At 35.4% G+C, this 20,666-nt stretch overlaps 1 protein-coding gene across 2 annotated transcripts in view; it reads left to right on the plus strand.

Annotated features, from left to right (window-relative positions):
* Positions 1-9,993: 9,993 nt before the first annotated feature.
* RB195_012363 (uncharacterized protein) overlaps positions 9,994-20,666 on the plus strand; it is a gene marked incomplete at both ends in the record, with an annotated part of 31,285 nt that continues 20,612 nt past the window's right edge. The window contains one exon of one of the 2 annotated variants that reach the window (XM_013447260.2): positions 9,994-10,010. In XM_013447260.2, coding sequence (XP_013302714.2) covers positions 9,994-10,010 — 17 coding nt within the window. Of the gene's footprint in view, positions 10,011-18,664; positions 18,691-20,666 lie in introns of those variants that run through there. The other variant, XM_064194181.1, reaches the window with a different exon arrangement.

Genomic DNA, 20,666 nt, shown 5'->3' on the forward strand with positions numbered 1-20,666 from the left:
GTGTCTACTGTAGTTTCGCCTAATACAGACAACAAAAGGTGGGGCTGAAATGGCGAATTCTTTACGCTTGTCTATTTATTCCACAACATTTTCTGGTTACATCCTGAACATCTTCCGAGCTGAATGTAGCTCAAACAAAATCAGCAACGACGGAAAATAAACAAAAATAAACAAGTAAAAATAAATAGAAAAAATAGTTTTGACACTGCGAAATAAGCATAACTCGTTGTTAGCAGACATCAGAAGTGTGTAGTGAATAAATAAGTAAGTGGTAATAAATAAATGGATAAATAATTAAATACTAGAAAATAACTATTAGAATGAACTCGATTACCGAGCAAAAAAATTTTTATTTTTTATTTTTTATTTTTTTTTCAACGGCAATGGTTGAATGGCGTTTGAGAACACTGTGAATTTGAGCGGTCCCCCGCTACAGTAACCCGGGGATTCCTCGAAAGTCCGCATTTTCTGCCTCCGTTCGCCGCTTAATCCCAGCGCGCGCGGTCATGTAAGTATGCAGAATTTGTGGAGGGAAATTTTTGCAAAGCCGGCCCGCTTCAATAGCGACGATGATTAATGCTTCCGTTTTACGTCACGAACGCCTGCCAGCAAAGAAAAAAAAAAGAGACGTCGTCTCGTTTTTCCATCGCTTATGCTGCTTGCCGAAAAGCGAACCGAAATATTCCATCCAGGATTTGTCTGTGTTTTTTTTCCAGACTTGAGTTGATCACTCCTTAACAAGCGATATTCTTTCGCCGTCACAAATAGGTCTCCGTAGATCGTTTGTGGATTTTTCCAAGAAGAAGATGAAAGTTTCCTGCAGCGCTTAACTTCCATCCTCTTCTTGGAAAAGGAGGAAAACTCAAAGGAGTTCAAATTATTCCCGATGAACTGCCAGCTGAGTTCGGTTCCGTTCGGCGATACATTCTGGATTACCATATTTTGAAGTAAAGTAAAGTGTTGTTCGAGTATAAATGTTAAAATAAAGTAATTAAAAGTTAATTAAGTCCAAATGTATCAAATATTAGAGATAGTTTCCTTAAAATTTTGATCCGCAGTTAAATAAATGTCTTTATGTTCGGTTTTTTCACATTATTTTTAGATTGGGAACACGGATTTTGATCTGGGATAGAGAGAGGACGAGGAAAATTTTAGTGAGTTCAAAAAAGCCAATATTTTTAAAAGCAAATGAAGGAGATTACTCAAAAGAGGCTTGTAAAATAAATACTGATTGATGATATCCTCGGCACCGAGTTTTTGGTAAGATCCTTGTGATGCTGCCTTCAGGTTACACATAGAGAAAATTATGCATTTATCCTATGTTTTATGTTATTTATTATTTATTTAGGATAGTCATTTTTTTCTCTTTTTTTTCGTTCCTAGATCTCATCCGTTGGAGCATTCGATTTTCTTTAAAAGAATTCTTATCTGTGGCTCCCTTGCATTTTTTTTTTGCTTTGGATTTAATGCCGTCTTCCCATTGTTTGTTTTTTCGTTTTTTTAGAAAAAAAGAGGGGAAAAAAGGGAAGAGAAACACCATTTTTTTTCATAAAACTATTAATTTGAAAAAAGCTGTTAAATTTTTAGGAGAAATGTTTCTGGATTATCCTGTTTTGGATGTTTTATACCCTCCTCCTTTTTCTCTCGATTTGTGGCTCTTGATTCGACCGTGACGTATCTCTATTCCACCTAAATAAGCTAAATTTCGGGTCCCATCTATTTTTTTCTGCTTATTTTTTTGTTAACTGAAAATTAGAGAGCAAGTCGACGGTGTTTCTGGATGGGGGTGAAGGCCAATCGGGCAACGACAACATTTTGAAGTGTTTTGCTTGGTGGGTAACGATAATACAAAAAAAGGAATAACAAGATAAATGGTGCGCAATTTTATGAGAGGCATTTGATGATGGCGCTCAAAAAAAAACAGTATTCCTTGAAAAAAATCGGTCCCCGATACATTTCTGGATCACATGCTGTTGAAGTTTTCAATTTGTTTCATAGAATCCGATGAACAGCTGCACCGGCCGGGCTCAGCTCAGCTGTGAATTTTTTTTTTCATGGGAGGCTCGAATTATGCTACCTAAAAGTTCCAGGCCAGTTTCCTTATTCTCAGAATTTTCTATTTTTTTCTAGGTGTCTAATAACTAAAACTTCAAAGAGAGAAATTTACTGTCTTTTTTTATCTAAAAACTAAAATTGTGAGAGGAAATTACTGTTCTTTAATCAACTAATATTTTTAGAATAAAATTTATATTGAAAGAAGAGCAATAACTGTTCATTATTTTTTTCAAATAATTAATTTTCTTAGTCTATAGCCTAAAATTCAATTTTAAAGTGCATAGATTAGAATACATACTATTCTAGTTTTTTATCCATTAATTTTCGAGTTTCCGAGTACAATTTTCCCCACATAAACTTCTAGTTTCCCTGTAGTTTCTCTCTTTTAACGCTATTTTCTTCAAAAATTTTTTTTTCGCTATTTCTACTTCCCCTTCCTAATTTTTTCACCGAAAAAAGCGATCAGTTAGCGTGTGAAAAAGCGCGTTTTTCTATCGTTTTAAATTTTAAGAAAGCATAATTTGGGAAAAAAAATTAAGATAAATTTTATATTTTTCTCATTATACCGCCTGCTATGGGTTAAAATATATTTTATTATTTTTTATAAAATAATATTTTTACATACACATGTCTCTAACCACATATGAGCAGAAAAAATAAAAAAAATTCAAAAAAATAAATACAAAACTTTTTTATAGCCATGCAGTAGCTTAGGTTGATGCATAAGTAACTGCGTTTTTAAGTATAAATATAAATTTAAATTTTTGAATTTAAATTTAAGTTAGGAATTGAAAAAAGAGTTTAGCGTTATGCAGCTCGTTATTTGAAAAAGTATTTCAAATAAAAAAAATGTTTTTTAACGGTGCTTTAGGGAGGGGGGGGGGAGATGTAGCGCAGCCGGTAAGAGGTTCCGCTGCGGTTGCACGATCGATCGGAGGTTGGAGTCCGCCCCGGTGCCAACCAAGCATTTCATTAATATGGCGTCGACAAATTGATCCCAGACTTCTCCGGTGGATGAAAACACTAATTCGAGCTTTCTTGTTTCACAGAAACTTTATCCTTTATTTTTTTATATTGGCTTTAAATTTTTAAAACTTTTTAGTTTAATAAATAATATAGTGATAGTGTTATAGAGCGGTTATAGTCACTTGTAGTCACTCAAAAGTTCTCTCATGTTCCATGAAATTTCTCTAGTTCTTTTCTTTTTTTTTCTTCTTGTTTTTCACATTTGTTTTAAGTCAAATTTCGTCCTGATTTCCGCTCGGGAAGAGGGAGGGGTTTTCGTTTGCGAAAAGTAATAAAAATGCAATGTTCTGGATGTTATATGGCTTCGAGTGGAGTCAGTCAATACAAAGAGGAGAGGAGACGGGAACTGCTCTTTCCTCCTCCTTCGAGTTCGCGTACTTCCCTCTGTGGTCGTTTTTTTTTTCCTCCTAAGATTATTCGGTTTTATTCGGTTTTACCAGTTTTTTGTTATTCGTCTATGAAAAGAAATAAAAATCGCTTTAGAAAAACATATGAAAAGAAACACGAATTATTCTCCGTCCATTTTATTTCCGGACTCATAAATATTTACAACATGAGGCAATGGCAGGAAGTTTTCCACAGCAATCGTTCGGGTTCATTCACAACCCCCCAAATTTTGGTTTTTTGATGGAAAACGCGTGGACGTTTCCTGAACGACCTGATCGCTTTCTGTTGTTTTGTAATTTTTTTTTACTAATATTCGTTAAGAGCAGCGCTTTTTTTTTGCTCTTGGACTAAGAAGGGAATTTCGTGCTCTTCGCGTTCACTTTTGCTTGAGGGCATGCTCCTCAAAAAAAAAAATCCACAGCTCCTTTAATGTATCGCTGACGAAGAAAATCAGGGAAATCTGCAAAATTTCGGAAGTTTTCCTGGGACAATGTTTTTTTTTCGACACCTAAGATAGAAGATAAAGGATAGAGGTGAGCGGATTTTCCAGTCAGGTTGATTTTCCCACGAAAAAAAATCGGAAGAGAATGCTTTGCCACCGCTTGTCTCCAGCACACTCCCCTTATTCCTTTTTCAAAAAATAAAATAAAAATGAAAAAACAAAATAATAATATGAAAAAATAATAATGAAATTTAAAGTAAAAATGAATTTTAAAAAATGAAAAATGAAGAGTGAAAAATAAAATAGAATTTTTAAAGAAAGAAGTTATGGATTATGGATCTGAAGAGGGATTTCTTTTTTGTTCACCTCCCTTTCTCGGGTCCACCTATTCCACCTCCACTTGGATCTGATTCCTTGTATTTTTATGGACGCGCTAGAAAAAAGAGAAGTATTTTTTATTTCATATTTACATTTTTTTTATGCTGTGATCTGGGTCAAAAGTCTTTCCAGTGTTTTTTTTCTGTTTTTTTTTATCATGATGTATATATATTTTATCCGTCTTCTGTGTTTTTTCCCATCTATTTTTTCTCATATCGAAAGCGTTCGTCACGGGACCCACAGCGGATCCAATTAGACTGCAGAGACTAAGCGAAGGTCCCGTCGCGTGATTTCGCGCACAATTACGATGCAGCAGGATTTATATTACTGTGACCCTACGATACTCGATGTATTTTCTAAATCAAAGTGTTCTTGATCTAAATTTCGCGTATTTCTGTTCATGATTTTGAATTATTTCTATGCTATGGTCATAATTTTTGTATTTTAAGGAAATAGTTGAAATTTTTTCCTCTGCCCTCATCCAAATCTACCTGAGACTGTATAATTTCTTTTTCGCCGTTTACGTTATAGTTTCACTCAAATCAATTTTTTTCCAAAGATAAAGGTCAGAATTTTTTTGTAGTTTTTTTTTTTCCAAAAATTATCCAGACATGCTGTATAACCGAGCGCATAACCAATTGCTAAGCACAATTTTTTGCCGTTCATCACCGCTTCGTCTGTTTTTATTGACATTTAACAGCTGGCGTGTTGCGACATAGGTATCCTGTAATTTTTTTTTCTTCCACAAAGCGCTTAGTTCGCTCAGGAACTCGAGGCTGCATCGAGTTTTCATCGAGGTCAGAAAGTGGCCTCGCCTTGACCCACAGTCTTCCATTTTTCCCTTATCTTTTTTTTCTCACCGCCGCCTCTCTCTTGTAAAAGTCATTAGTTCTCCCTGGCTGCCTCCATCAGTATTAGCCTTAATTGCTTTTCTGGTTAGTGGATTGGTTGAGGCTTTGTGTGAAGATGGATGGATGGTTGGTTAGTGAAGACGAGGACGAGGACGACATCGTGGTGGTGGTGGTTAATTTTTCCGGAAAATAATTTTTCTCCAACTCTGAGGGGGAAATTGTCAGCGGGATCAGTTCTATAAGGAGGGCCCTATAGGCTTCTATAAATGCCCGAGAAATCCTCGTTGGAGAGAATTTTCTTCTCTTCTCTCCTATAATTTTATTCTAAGGTATTTGATTTTTTTCGTGCAGGAAAAATTTAGCGACAATTTTTCAGCCAATTTTTCGGAATTTTTCGAAGTTAGCGAATTTTCGTGTGATTTTTTCTCGCCTGGGAACAGAACGAAAAAAGAACTCCAAAAACCGATCGATAAAGAACCCTAAAAGCCAATCAATAACATATCCACCATCGTTGTTCCTCTTTTCTCGTAGCAGAGAATTTCTGGAAGCGTAATATCTTTTTTTATGTTTTTGCTGCTCTTCCGCCGTGTTTTTTTTTTTCAAAATGAGTTTTGATTGTTTTCTTTTTCTTAGAAATTTCTCGCTTCTCTCGATGACATCCAGAAACTGCACAAAATTCTCAACTAAGTTGAGAAACCTTATCGTCGTAATTAAATGCAAAAAAGTAAGAGGTTTCGAAAATATTTTGTGTTGTCCACCTCATTAAATTCGTTTTAATAATCTGAAGAAAGAATAATCAGTAAAATTTTCAAAAAACCGAAACTCTACTGTCATATAGAGCGCGAATTCGCTATTAAATAAAATTAAATGTAATATTTCACGAACACTTTTTATTTCTTATTCTATCTATTAACAATTTAAATTCTTCTCTAATATTTTCTTCGTTTATTTTTTTAATTTCTACTCATTATTTTTCTATTTTCTTCGTTTTTATTTCTGTGCATTTTTAAATCTGAAAAAGAGCGCCACTGGCTCATTTGTCACCCTCGACGTATATCAAAATTCGATCGGAGTTAGGGGATAGGTAACATTTTTCAAAACTTTTAAAATTGGTTGGTTGAGGCACATCCTGAGTTTGCGGCACTTATTCCAATCAAGGACACTTCGAATACGTCTGCAAATCCTGGAGAAGTGCAGATTCCGTTGATTGAATTTCACTTATTTGTGTTGGAATAGGCGGTGAGCTAGTTGCAAGAGTGAAAATTACAGCTTCAGAGCAACCGTTGTTTTTTTAAAATTAATTTTCTTGAAATATTTAAATTTTGTGACTTTGACTTGAATCGTAGCCTCCTAAATTTGGCGTACTGTTCGTCTATTTTTCCATTGGCGCCGAAACATCCCACGATCCCGTGGGACCCGTCTCACCTCCGCCCCTTCGCCCCTGGCGACGGCGCACCATTGGCGACGGCGCATCATTTCCCTTTCTCCTGGCGCAGACACACCAGACTGACGTTCTAGGATTCGTCCTGTGCCGTTTCCCTTGATTCTGGAGCCAACACACTGACCTGACTCTATGAGTTCCGTTTCACCTCCGCTTTCTGACTCCAACGCAACAATCCGTGCTCTTTCTGCGAAATCTGGGATCCCTTTCAGGAGATTTCTACTAATTTCTGGAGCGACCACACGAATTTCTCGACGTTGGACCCGTTTCTGGATAGAAGCACCGAGCTTCCGAGTTGAACCCGCTGCATTTTCGTGACGGGAGCACACAAACACAAACCGGAGAGAGAGGGACTAAGCTAATTTTAAGGAGAATTCCCTCAATGGATTATTTATCGAAGTCGTTAATTACCTTATTTCATTTCTTCGAAGTAAATCCTTGTTTTCTATGTGTTTATTGGCGTCCGCTTAATCCTTCCTAAATCCTAAAATGAGTCATTCCTTACTTTTTTCGTTCGTTAAGGTCTTTAGGATATCAGGAGCGGGTGAGACTGAAACGCGCTCTGGTACACGTTGATATCTATTCAATTATTTTTATATTTAAATTATATTAGATGTTATTATTATGTTTATGCTATTATTATATTTATATGTATTTATTATTATATTTATAATTATTATATTTACACTAGATATTTTAATTATTTATTGTGATAAAATGCTTTTTTCAACTCCTCAGTTTTGAGGAAATTTCTGATTGCTCGTGTTGTCTGGTTCAGAAGCACTATTTCTTTCTTATAATTATTTTCGCTATTTTTTTAATTCATTACATTATATTTTATATACTACTATATACTATTATATTATAATATTTTATTCTTTTTTAAAATTATTTTATCGAAAATCGCACTTCTCGATTACTTCTCGAACGAAACGAGGTCTGAGAGGGTATTCTGAGGATTTCTTGGAGTGAACCGTGGTAATTTATTTGTCAGATCCATGAAAATCCAGTTAGCGACGAGAACACGACGAGACATTTGTCGACGGTGGAAAAGATCCTGGAGGGAAATTCGTCGTCCCTGCAAACGATTTTCGTTGATGAGCCGTCAATCATGGCACATGGAGAAGAAAGTCCCAAAAATCCACGAATCACCGACAATCGGCAGTTAGCGCCGGACGTTTTTTTTTATTCTGGAATACAAGCATGTGCTGCACACCTGGTGCACATTACACCAAATGGTGATGGTGAAAAAACCAAACGTTTTTTTTTTCCACCTGGCTATCACGTGTTCGGATGTTGATGACCGTCCTCGTCGTCGTCCTCCCGGGATTATTTTTGATCCGGAGGATCCGAAGCGGATCTCGTCTCGTTGACGTCGACGACAGTTTAGTTACAGTAACCTGACCAGCACCATTTACTTTCACTTCACCCGCGATTAGCACCATTATTAGACGTGAATAATTGTTTATGTCCTCCGGCCGACATCTCCGACTCGACTTGTTTACACGATGTCGCCGCCAGGATTTCTGGAAATTTCTAATTGGTCCTCATTTTCATTTTCGTCATCTAGCGATCACGTTTTGTCTCGACCAATCACGGTTCGACCGCGGGCAGGTCCTGGATCGCTCGGAGGACCATCAGCGAGATTTTTCTACGGCTCCAGGACATCGTTGTGGGGATTTTTATTACTAGAAATTTTCTATTCATGTGTTAGTCAAACTTTCATTTAGAGCAAATTCATTAAAAAAAATTTCTTCAGAATTTTTGTCTTGGTGAAACGATTCTTTTATGAATTTTAAAATTTTTGAAAAAAAAATAAAATAAAATTTCCTTAGCATTTATGTCCTTACATATTTACCTCTCCACCTATTATTCAATATTATCTATTATTTCTATTCATTTTGTTTTTTAGAGTGGTATTTTCTCTGAGTGCCGAGAGTGTTGCACTTTTTCGTAGATGACGTCATCGAAAAAAGCAAAAATCTCCGGAAAAAACAGCCGGAAAGAAGTACTTTCGTGCTAGTGATCATGTTTTTTCGACGGGTGATTTGTGTCAGGTGTCGATGTTTGTTGTCGCAATGGATATTCTCCGGAGTCAGCACTATTTTTGTACTTTTCTTGTACTCCTGTGGTCATTACGTTGTTTTGAGCGGTCCTAGCACAAATAAGGGGGTACACAGATAAAGGGAACGAGGGGGGGGGGGGAGGTGGAAGAGTTGGGCGATCCCTACGGGGGTCGGTCACACGCCTACGTGAGCTGGACCTCAAAAGTCTCAAATTCATCCTGAATCCGAATCGTTTGAGGTTTTCCACGAACAAAGACAATGTGTTTCATCCTTCCAGACAAATTTGGCACCACGAATTTATTGACCCTGAAGAGAGCTTGGTGGGCTTGGTTGGCCTCGAGGAGGTCTCGAACTCGGTCATCGATCGTGTAGTCCCAGCCCAACTTCTCGCCAAGTCTGCTACACCTACTCCAACTTTTGTAAAACATTTTGCCCATGCGCTTTTCTAAATGTTTCCAAGAAATTTTCCTGGATTTTGCGTTGCTTCGCGTTGTGTTTTTTTAAAGAGTACATTTTATTTACATATATAATAAATACATAATAATTTGTGTAGATAGAACTTTTTTGTCCTAGAAATCGTTCAACACACTTTTCGAACGTTTAGCAAAGGTAATTTGAAGATTTTTTCCAGAAAAATAGCAAAAATACGTCAAAATCCTATTAATATCGTCCCGTCCAAAAAACAACATCAGTAAATGGCAACAAAGGTGAATATTATTGTCGAAAGTACATTCATCGGGTACAGTATTACACAAAATTACAGTGTTTTTTTACGATGTGGACGTCATCTATTGAAAACTGGATTTTTTTCCGAGCTTATAAAGGTGTAATTATTCTCGTTATGCTCTGTGATGCCTGAGGCCTTAAATATTTTTCGCTCGATCCATTTTAGAACGGCTAATTTTGTTTCTATTCTTAGATGTATAGAATTATCGTGGAATTTTCCGCTGGAAAATTTTATCCGCTCTTATTTTAAGGAGAATTCCTCAAGCGTATCGTCGGTTTCGATTCTCCACGAGACATTTTTGTTATCATAAATTTCTTCAGAAGTACAGTATTACACAAAACTACATTGTTTTTTGTTTTGTTTCACAAACTTGTTTCTTCATTTCACTTCCTCTTAGACAATTTTCGTTTTTTTTTTTCGTTACTGTGCTCATATTTCCCGTTTTTTTTCTGGTTATTTGAATTTTCGTGCAACGATAAAATATTTCCGAGTATTTCCAGCATTTGATCTCTGCGCTTGTGTTGTGGTGTTTTTCTCGAGATTTTTAATTTTGTTATTATTATTTTAAGAACTAAAGTCAGGGGAAGCTCGATTCTCCGCAACGATCGACATCGAACAAAATGCGACGCATCAAAACGTGAGTTCACCGTTGATCTATCGATTGATTTCGGCTTTTTTTTTGCTTTGAATAGTTTTTTTTTTGTGGTTTTTTTTCCTCTTAAGGTAGACTCTGTGGATGTTAGACTTTCATTTTCTGAATGTGTTGACGTGTCGTGAAATTCGCGTCACGACCATCTCAACCTTGCAACTCAAAATTTTATTTAATTGCGTTTCTTTGATTTTTTTAAAATATTTTTAAAATGATTTTTTAAAATTCAGTGTAACTAATGGGGTTTTTTTCAGTTGGGAACAATAAAAATACATTGGCACTTTTAGCTTTTCCTATTCGATCACATCAATATTTCATGGGACCTTAACGGAATTTTTTTCTTTTTTCAAACAATTTCGGTTTTGAAGTGAAAAGAAACTGGATCAGTGGAACTTGTTGTTAGGAGAAATTCTGAAGAGACGCCTGTTTGGATCGTAACAGTAAGCTGAATTGTAAATATTTATTTTTCTAATAATTTTTCCAGTAATTTTTCCTTTGAAATTTCTAAAAAAATTTTCTGAAATGTTCTTTATTATCAGTCATTAAATGAAATTTCATCTTCTGGCTACACGTGAAAAAAATAGTGGAACGAATTTTGAGTCGTGATTTTTGAACAGTTGTTCGCATCGGTGGTGACAAACATCTTAAATGTGTCACATATTTTCCCGGGGATTCAATTTATTGCTGATCCTCATTTCCTCTTCCTGATCTCTTTTTGATTGCTTCTTCTTCTTTTCAAAAGCTTACGCTAATCATCATCGTGATTCGGTGTGAATCAGAAAAAAAACAGAAAATATTCGCAGCTGAAAATTTGGGGGAAATCCAGAAAAAACTAACTAGTCCAGAGAAACTGGATCAGTGCTATTTTTTAGTTTTATACGATGAGAAAGGTATTTCAAAGATTACGAAGAGTTTTTTCGTCTCGTTCTTCGTTTCGTTGACTATTGACGCGAAATTCCGGATTGAATCCCGATTTCTGAAATTTATTTTTGAGATCTTTCTTTGATTAAGTGCAATCTGCAGATAATTCCCAGTGATTGCTGCAAAATGGTGATCCAAAAATTCCCCTGTTATCCGGATTCCTGTGTAATTTAGTTTTTTGATCACATCCAGAAAAATCCAGCAGAATGGAGTTTTTGGGGAGAAATTCCAGCAGAAAAACTGCACTGTGCTCAAAAAACGTGTTCAAATCAGCGGCTTTATCCTCTCAGGGATAAATCTGGGTGGACAACTCCTCCGCCTCCTCTTGGCGGGGGATAAGGATAAAGGATAAAGTGTCCGGCGTTAATCAATCCGCTTCCGATGCACCGTCAGTTTCACTTCAATTCATTGAATTTTTTATTTTTTTTTAAATTTTATCGTTGTTAACTTACTTTTTAATTATTCATTACTTCCTATTATTTTGTTTTTTTGATTTTTGTCATTTAATTTTTAATTTTTTTTTTGCTTTATCCTCTATCGTTTGAGGTTTACGAACGCGTATCTAGCCTATACGATGACTTGCATGGATTAGCCTAGGTTTTTTTATTTTTTAAAATCCTTCCGAACACGTTTGGTGCCAATTTTCGAGAGGTGAAAGGTATGGTCGGCATTGAGACGGTTTCGAACCATCGACCGAATGTGCGGTCGCGGCGGAACCTCCTACAGGCTGCGCTAGGATCCTCCCTTCTTCCTGTGATGCATTGAATATTTTTTCGTTTTTTCGTTTTTTCGTTGATGACAGGTGTTTCGTGTGAGTTTCGGCACTCAGCACTTAGATTCCGGCAGTATTAACGGAAAAATACTAAAAACTACGAAAAATACGCGTTGGACAGTACGATCCAAGGGTGGTCGAATGGTCGGGTTATCAAAAATTGCGCTTTGACACGCAAAAATCAAAAAAACGGAGTGAAAAAGAAAGAAAATTAGAAGATGTCGTTAGTGTGCTACACACAATCTTTTTGATTGCACGACCACTTTCTTTTTATTTGAAAATTATTCCAAGAAAGAGTTGCGGACTGGAACCAATTAAAATTAAAATGAAAAATGAAAAAAATGGAATTGAACAATTTTAAATTTTACACAGATCCGCAGAAGAGTCAAGCGATTTAATTTTTAAACGATTTTCAAACGAGAGCGCTTAAAGGTAGTCAATCAATCCACTGTACGGTTAGGACCATGTCTATTTATTTCTTTTTCAAATTTGTTCGTATATTTCTCTATAGGATGAAATAGGATGAAGGATAGAGGGCAGGAAGATGAAGGATAAAGTGCACAGCGTTAGACAGTCTCATTAAGGATAATGAGTTTGGGTTAATCTTTGAATTTTTTAAGGTCTACGAATGTTTTTGCAGCTTATGGGGACCAGTTCAGACCAGACCAGATCAGTGATGTCAGTTTTTATCCTCTCAGACATAAATCCTGGGAGGATAACTCCCGCCGCCCCCTATGTAACATGGAATATTTTGCATTTTTTCCACTCCTTGGAATTTTTTCTGCTTGTTTATGGATCCTGCGTTGATTTTTGAGCTTCAGCTGTGCTGTGAGAAAATGATCACATTATTTATGGGCGGCTCCACGGTTGTTTTGATTAATGAGGAACAGAGGTACAGGTGGCGCGATGCTGATGTCTGGAGAATTTATTGGAAGTTTCTGTCCTGCGTCGCTCACTTTCGAACTGATTCGAAAAATTTCGGATGGAAGAGCTGACATGCACAGGGAACAGTTCTCTTAGTCCATATTTCTTTTTGAGGTCTTAGTTTTTTAGTGAGGAACTTTTTTCTCAAACCTTTTTAATCTTTAGCTCTTTTTATTCTGGTAATGAAAAGACCAGTTCTCGTTGAGTACATCGCTTAACGCGTAAAACATTTTTTTTAATGATGTAGAAAAATTTAAAAAAAACCCCGTCCTACCTCGTGGTTAAGTTTCGATATGAACTTCTCTAAGTTGACAAAAAATTATAGAGATGCTATTATTTTTACGTAGAAGCTTTCGAATAGTGAATAAGTGACAGCTCTGTGGCAATTACTGCTTCGCTGATCGGGGACCACTTCTCGCCACAGCATGATTTTATCATTATTCTCATTGAATTGTACTAGAATGTATCCGTTTATAATGTTTTGCAATTTTCATCGCTCCCTACAGTCTTCTGAATATATTTTCAACGTTTTTTTTTCCCAGGCAACCAATTTTTATCGGTGCTTTTTGCACAACATTCAGATTTTACGACGAGATTTTACCTAGGTAAACAACGCTGCTGTGATCATTGGTGCTCTGGATACATTCCGGAAGAGAAAATTTTGTGCACACATGAACGGATAATAAAAGTTGACTGTGTGTTTCTCTACACAAAAGAACCCGGAATGATTTTTTTCTCCTCTGAATCCATGTTTATTCGTTTTTTTATTCCCGTAATTTTTTACATTATTTCTTGGAGAAAAGTGCGATTCTTTTCCAAGAACTGGGGATTTTTCGTTAGTTTTTTTTCTTCTCAGGAACAACCTTTTCGGATGAATTTTTCTTCAAATTTTTACATGATATGTTAGTCCCGTGTTATCCATGGATTCAGACAACCTCATCGAATAGTCCCGCCACGAAAACAAATGACGGTTGTTTGCTTCAAGGCGTTAACGTTAACCATCGTCATCGTCGATTTCAATTAAAAGTTCATTTGGCCACATCTTGACGTGACGTCATCCCAGAACCTCGATTTAGAACCTCAATTTTTTAGTTTCCTGGGACACGAGCAAATTTTTCTGAACATTCTTCTTTTTTTCCTCACTCCTCACTTTTTGCGAAAATGCTGCGATGCGTGTCGCATGAGCGGCAGTAATTTTTTAGCCTCACGCGCGCGATTTTTCGGATGACTGAAAGAGCGCTGTATTTGTTAAAGTGAAACACATCGAAATATTGCTACAGTACATAAAAACACAATTTTTTCCAAATACAACAAAATAGAAAACTAGAAAATTTTCACGAAATACACTAGAACAGTTACACTAGAATGTTCCTGAAAAACATTTTGTAACTTTTATTTTAACGTTTTTTTTTGTGTGCTAGGGTGAGTCCGTTCCGACCATATCTCCTTTCGGCTTAGTTTTTTATATTTATATTCCAATTTTTCTATTTATTTAAAGAATAAAATCTATACAATAGAATCTTTATATCCTACTACATAGTTTTAATTTTTTTCAAGCGGTTCTGCAATGTTGTAAAAATTTGTACAATTGTAAAAAAAAACTAACTACATAGTACTGGAAGGACATCACATCATCTAAAACTAACCAAAGTAAATATAATAGTAAAAAAAATAATAATAGAGGTTAACAAGAATTAGACATTCATAATCGATAGAAAAGAAATGAGAAGGATTAAAAGTACAGGAAGAAAAGGAGAAAAAACAAGAAGTTGTGATTTTTTTTCATGTTCCAATTGCTGAATTCCAATTTCATTCGGATTGTACTTCAGATCTCTCACGATTTAGATCCCGGAGCGTAAAACTTCTTTTCGGGACCACACAGGAGACTTTATTGAAATATTTACAACAAAGTTTTACTAGAATTAAATAATTTATAATACTACATTTATATTTAACTTTATATAACTACTATCTGTTATAACACTGATACAATAATATAATATTATTTTATAATACATGGAGGTGCCTGAAATTTACGTGAGATCAACACAAATTTCTCTTTCTTTCTCTTCGCATGAAATCGTATTCCATAAATGTTTCCTAGTGTACTGTGAACAGTACGTACTTTATTTTGTACTGTAACTCTACTTTTGTACATTTACAGTAACCATGTCGTACGTAAAGTTAATGCTGAAAATTTAAAAAGAATGTAAAAAATGGAAATAAATATAATAAAATGACAAACAAACTGTAATGAAATAATAAATAAATAAATAAATAAATATATATATATATGTAAATATGTACCTTATTTTCGGATAATTTTATATTTTATAATCGTGCTCGTGTCGGGTGAATCATAGGGCAGCAATTCTAGAAATATCGTGGTCAGATGAAGTGCGGGTGCGACTTTTTGCGACTGGCACACGGGAAATACCTCAATGTGTGAGGTTAGGGGAAAATTTCCATCGGTTTTTCTCCCCATTCTCATCGGATTAAAAGCTGTTCAGGTGGAGATGTGTAACAGAATGTGAGCTGTTGGATAGAAAAATCCGAAAAATAAAATTTTGACGATTGAAAAACCGGGGAATGGACCAAAATTTCTCGGCCTGGGTCCAACAGCTACAGCGTTAGTGATAGATCATACAGTAGGAGAACGAAGGATCTCCGGAAGGATTCGAACTTTTCCAGAACTGCATGAATTTGCAAAATTTTACCTCCTTTGTATTTTCTATATATTATTACATACACTTACTCCATATGTGTAGGAATTCAATTTTTTTCTACTTTATTCTTTTATATTCTATATTCATTCTATTGATCAGCTGGACTGTCCACTAGGGTTAGGTGGGTGGTGTCCCAGAGGAAAATCCATCTATTGTCCCATCAAACAGACAGCAAAACCTAATGTGTACGGTCTTAGGCTTCTGACTGCATCCGTAAGGTCCCAGCGTCTGTCCAGAATTTCAATTTCATGACACAGTTTTCTTTTGGTACAGTTTTCATCGTACAGTAGCCGTATGCATCCATCTACCACCATAGCCGGACTGTAAAAGAGATGAGGAACACCCATCCGAACAAATCGTTGCTGATCCGAGTCGGAACGAGTATGCGGGACCCTTTTGGCTGACCCCAACCTCCATTAATGCCAGTTTGACGTCCAGAACTTGGTCGATCATCGATCCCTACGGTTTCGTACTGTACGTATGCGCACGAAAGTGTAAACACAATCGAAATACGCGCATATTCGGGAACTGTCAGTTTGCCTACAAAAAATGAAGTCGTGAAAAGTTTACAAGCCATTTCAAGGACGTTATCGCTGAAAAAAAAGAAAAACGAAAAGAAAGAAAGAGAAAAACCAAAAATACGTATGTGCTGACGCGCTCCAATTATAACTGCACAATATTTACTTTTAAAACATCCAGAAAACGAAGGCTCGCACATTTATAGAGTATTATTTTCAAATTACACTTTTTGAAACATCATTTATTTACGCTGCACGTATTTTATTGCTGCTGTCCTAATTTTTTTTTGTAATCTATAGAAATTCCGAAGGAAAAATTCTACAGAAACCTGCTCTTTCTTTGTTTGTTTACCTTTTGTATTCAATGTTTGTTTGTGATTTTTTCATCTTCTTTGAAGTGACCGTCCTCGATCGTTTCAATGTGTCCCGTCCGGTTTTTTTTTATTAGAAAAAAATCACCAATTGTCCATTATGGTTGAGAAGAACCTATTTTTGGGAGGAATTTTTTCATCAGACACTTTTTTCTCGTCCACTATTCGCTCATGGTAGTTTTTGACGAGGATTCTTGTGTTACAACGGAAATTCATCCCGAAAATATAGATTTTGGGATTTTTCTGGGATTTTCATTGTGAGAAAAATAAGTGTTTTTCAGTTTAGTCAGCTCAATAAATATTGACGACCAGCGGCAATGTAGAAAATAAATATTCGTCCTCTGTTCGTCGATGAATTGACATTTATTCCGGAAATATTTTTACAGATGTCCCATACGTGGCCGGAAATTCTTGCTAGAGAGAATTTGCAGACGAAAACCGATCGAATTATCTGCACCTGTGATAAATCCGAAGATATTTATAAATCAAACGAAAAATTTCTATAATTATGCCCGTGGGTATCCTAGAAAAATCATTTCTACCATAAAATTTTGTTCTTATTTTATTTTTTCTTTTATTTATCTAATTCTCAAATCGTTCGCCCCTTTCATCACACTTCTTTTTTGTACGAGAAATTTTTGTGACCTCGTTGGTGCCAGCATCTATAACCACTTGGACCCCCTCACAATTTTTTACCGCTCCGATGAAACGGGGAAAAAATTTTGCCGAAAAATTTAAATTGTCGCAAGAAAAATTTCAATCAAATCCAAGTGCACATTCAAAAGGCAACAATATATGAGTAGGTAATTTTTTTTCTTTTAATTAATTTTTTAAAGAAAATTTCTGAAATCCAACCATTTCCTGATATGAATTGTGACAATGTAGTAAAGTAAATGTAAATAAACAAAAATCTCATCCTACTTTTATTCACCTCTATGGTTTTTTTCTCTATTTACGACTTCTTGATTTTACTTGTTTTATAACAATTTTATGAACATTAAAAAAATTATTATTTTATTTTGTAGACATCAGAAAGTAGAAATTGCTACACAAAAAGTGGACTTGATATTTTCATAATCAATGAAATAAATTTTCGAAATAATTTTGCGAGAATTTTCTTCAAGGTTACTATTTAAATCGGTTCGATTCATGCACTGCAGAAGAAAAAAAAAACTCAGAAAGAGAAAAGAGAGAGAGAAAGATGGAGAAGTGAACGGCTGAGCAATGTATGTATTTTTAAGGCTAGAAACGTTGTCGTAAAATTTAGAAAATAAAAAATAGAAAAGTAAAATTAAGAATTTTGTCGTAAAATTATGTTAGCGTAGGTCGAGAGATTTTTTTCTTGAGCAGGCAGCAAAGTTAACACTAAAAATGACTGACTCATCGTATTGCAAAACCTCATCCATCCTGCAATTTGTTTACGCAGCCAGAACATAATTCTTTTTTTTCTTATTTGATGCAGGTGACGTAAGCAGCAGCAGGCAAAATTTTCGAAACTCACAGTGCTCTCTGAGATTTTTTCCCTGTTGCTGGGAGGATCGGGGAATCACGGACTAAATTTTCTCCCAAAAAAAAAGAGTTCTTAAAAGTCGAAAAGATAAAAAGAGCCGCGAAACGGATAATTTCGCTCTATCCCTGAAATCAGAAAATTAATTATTTTATTAGAATGAAATAAGAAATTTCGCTAAAAGTCGCTGGAAAATCCACGGATAATGTTCGAAAAAAATTCTCAAAAATCTAAGATTAGTGTTAAAATATGTTTCTTTTGATGGTGTTTGTGATTTTTACTATCTTTTCTTATTAAATAGTACTTACAAATTAAATTCATAATTTCATTTCAATTTCATGTCTTGTTGTACAAATATTTTAGTCTTTAACTATAAATTTCATAGTAATTTGAAATTACGCAGTCTAGTTTAATTATGGACCCATCTGTAGTGCATGTTCTTAGGTATTCTTAGGAATTTCAGTCTATTTCATTTATTACTTTAATATTCTATACATATACATTTATTCTCTAACATTTTAAAGTTCAGTGAGAGAAAAAATTTGGAACTGGCTAGATTTTTATAAGAATTTTTTTAGCATTTAAAAATAGAACTGAATGAGTATACATAAAAAGTTTGTTACCTAAACGTTGTTCAGTTACCCTGAAGAAGTTGAGGGAATTCCAGGGGAATGAATAATGAAAAAAAGAACAATGAAATGAAATGAATAGGCTCCGGATGATTCCTCCATGCCATCGGTCGGCTGTTGTCTTCAGTTGTCTCAGCTGACATTGGGATGACGGGGGGTTAATCATCCGTCGGTGGTGGTTGAGAAACCACGCCCCGGCACTGATCATCCTTCGGCTATTGTTCGATTTTTCAAGCTCCACATACATTGTCAGCGCACGAGCTCAACTCTGAACATGTCCTGGATAAGGCGAAGACTACGGTAAGGAATTTACTTAGCTTTTTTTAAAGAAATTATCTTTATTGTTTGTTTAGCCAGAGAGTTCTTTTTTCTCGGAAAAATAAGGAACATTGACATTGAAATCCGGGTATTGTGGAACGAAATAACAAGGAGTAAACAAGCCAAAACCTCCTAACTTAAGTAGTTTTGTAGTCATCGCCTAAGGTGTACATTAAATAGTTATTGATTGATGTGGTGATCTAGTCGAGTTGTCATTAACGACGCATTTATACTACAAGATAAGCTACTCAAATGACCTCTATCGGATATATTTTGCCCTGAGGGTCAAATTAGGGATGAAACTCTGAAAGTTACGGTTGCGAATACTGTAACTTACGGTACTTGAACTAGAAGATTAAGAATTTTTTTCTGTATTTTTTTAAAAATTAACGCAGTGAAACCCTTCTGTATTGAATTTTTTCAATTTTTCACATTAGTCTTTTTTAAACTAAAAATCCACCCTGCAGGAAAACTGAGGGAAAACTTCTTTAATTTCATAAACTGCAGCGCATTAAGTGTACTTTTTCTAAAATAGGAGTAGAAGGGAGAGGGGGGACATTCCAGGAACACATCAAGAGGATTTACGGCAGAAATTCACAGAGAGTGAGGTGTAATTTATTGCCTTTCGGATCAAACCACCTATTTTGTGCCGTAAAATTGCGTATTTAAGTATCCATCACCTTTGTTCAAAAGAAAATCGTTCGTGGAAATCCTGGAAATCGTTCCAAAAATTGGAAAAAAATAGGCCGATCTCTTCGATTTTTATGACTTTGAAGCCTCTTTGAAAACTGTGACAAATCTTGAAAATCGGTTTGAGATTGTCTGAGGTCGAAAAGAAAAAGGTTCGATCCCTCAGAGAAAATTTCCCTCAACTTTTAGTTCCTAAAAAATTACCACTGTTTCTAAAATTTCGAGTTTTGGACGCCATCGAAGGAAATTCTCCTGTGAAGGAAAAATCTTTGTTTCATCAATTCTCCAGGTTTATGACCAGTAATTTTTCACCATCAAATTTATGTGTTTTTTATTTTTCCTTTTTCTTTGCTACTTTTTCCTGAAAATCCTCACCGAATGAGAGCGTTTCTCAACAACGACGTTTCCCTCCGCTTTAGATTTTTATACAGCTCTCTTTTTTGAGAGGAGAAGGGAAAATTTCCTTCCAAATACTGTTCTCTTTCGTATTTATACATATGGATATCCGAACCTACCGTAACTTCGACCTAAGAAGGAAGTTTCTAAAATTTCTAAAATCTTTTAAAATTTCAAGTAGTAATCGCGTTTGACGCTACTAGAACGATCAAATAAAAACTATTCAATTTTTTATTCAAATTATCAGATCTCTTATTATTTCTGTAGTTTTAAACTGGAAATTTTTTTGTAATTATAATTATATTTATTATTATAATTGCTGTAATTATAAGGAACGAGTTGAAAAAGAAAAACTACCTTTTGTTAATCTAATTTTAACCTATGATTTTCAATTTTTTCCCTCTAACCTCTAATTTTCCATTTTTTTTCCTGGATTGCACTGCAGGCGCACATATGAAACACGTTGAGCGAATTTTCTGAAACTGAGCCAATTTGAAATGAAAAACATGGATTTATCCACTGATCGAGATCTCTACCGTAGTTTCGAATCTTTCCGGAACCTCATTGAAACCTGAAATATTTCGAAGACACATTTCCTCAGTTACTTATCCGTTATCGTTTCATTTCTGCGCTAATGACACATTTTTTTTGCCAGGAAATTTTTAAAAATCTCTCATTTCACCTCGTTTCTAGCAGTATTTTCCTCGATCCTTACTTTTTTCCCCTCAATGATCCCTTTGAACTTTTGTTATTCTCAAGTACGTGTTGTTTTTCGGTGAGGTTATCCAGAAACAGGTTATCGATGGTGGTTGGGTCTTTCGCTGACCTCTATCTGCTCCCGGTAGTCCTTGTGTTTTCCCTCAACTGAGGCT

Source organism: Necator americanus, chromosome III, assembly GCF_031761385.1.
Source record: "Necator americanus strain Aroian chromosome III, whole genome shotgun sequence".
In the NCBI taxonomy this organism is placed as follows: Eukaryota; Metazoa; Nematoda; class Chromadorea; order Rhabditida; family Ancylostomatidae; genus Necator; species Necator americanus.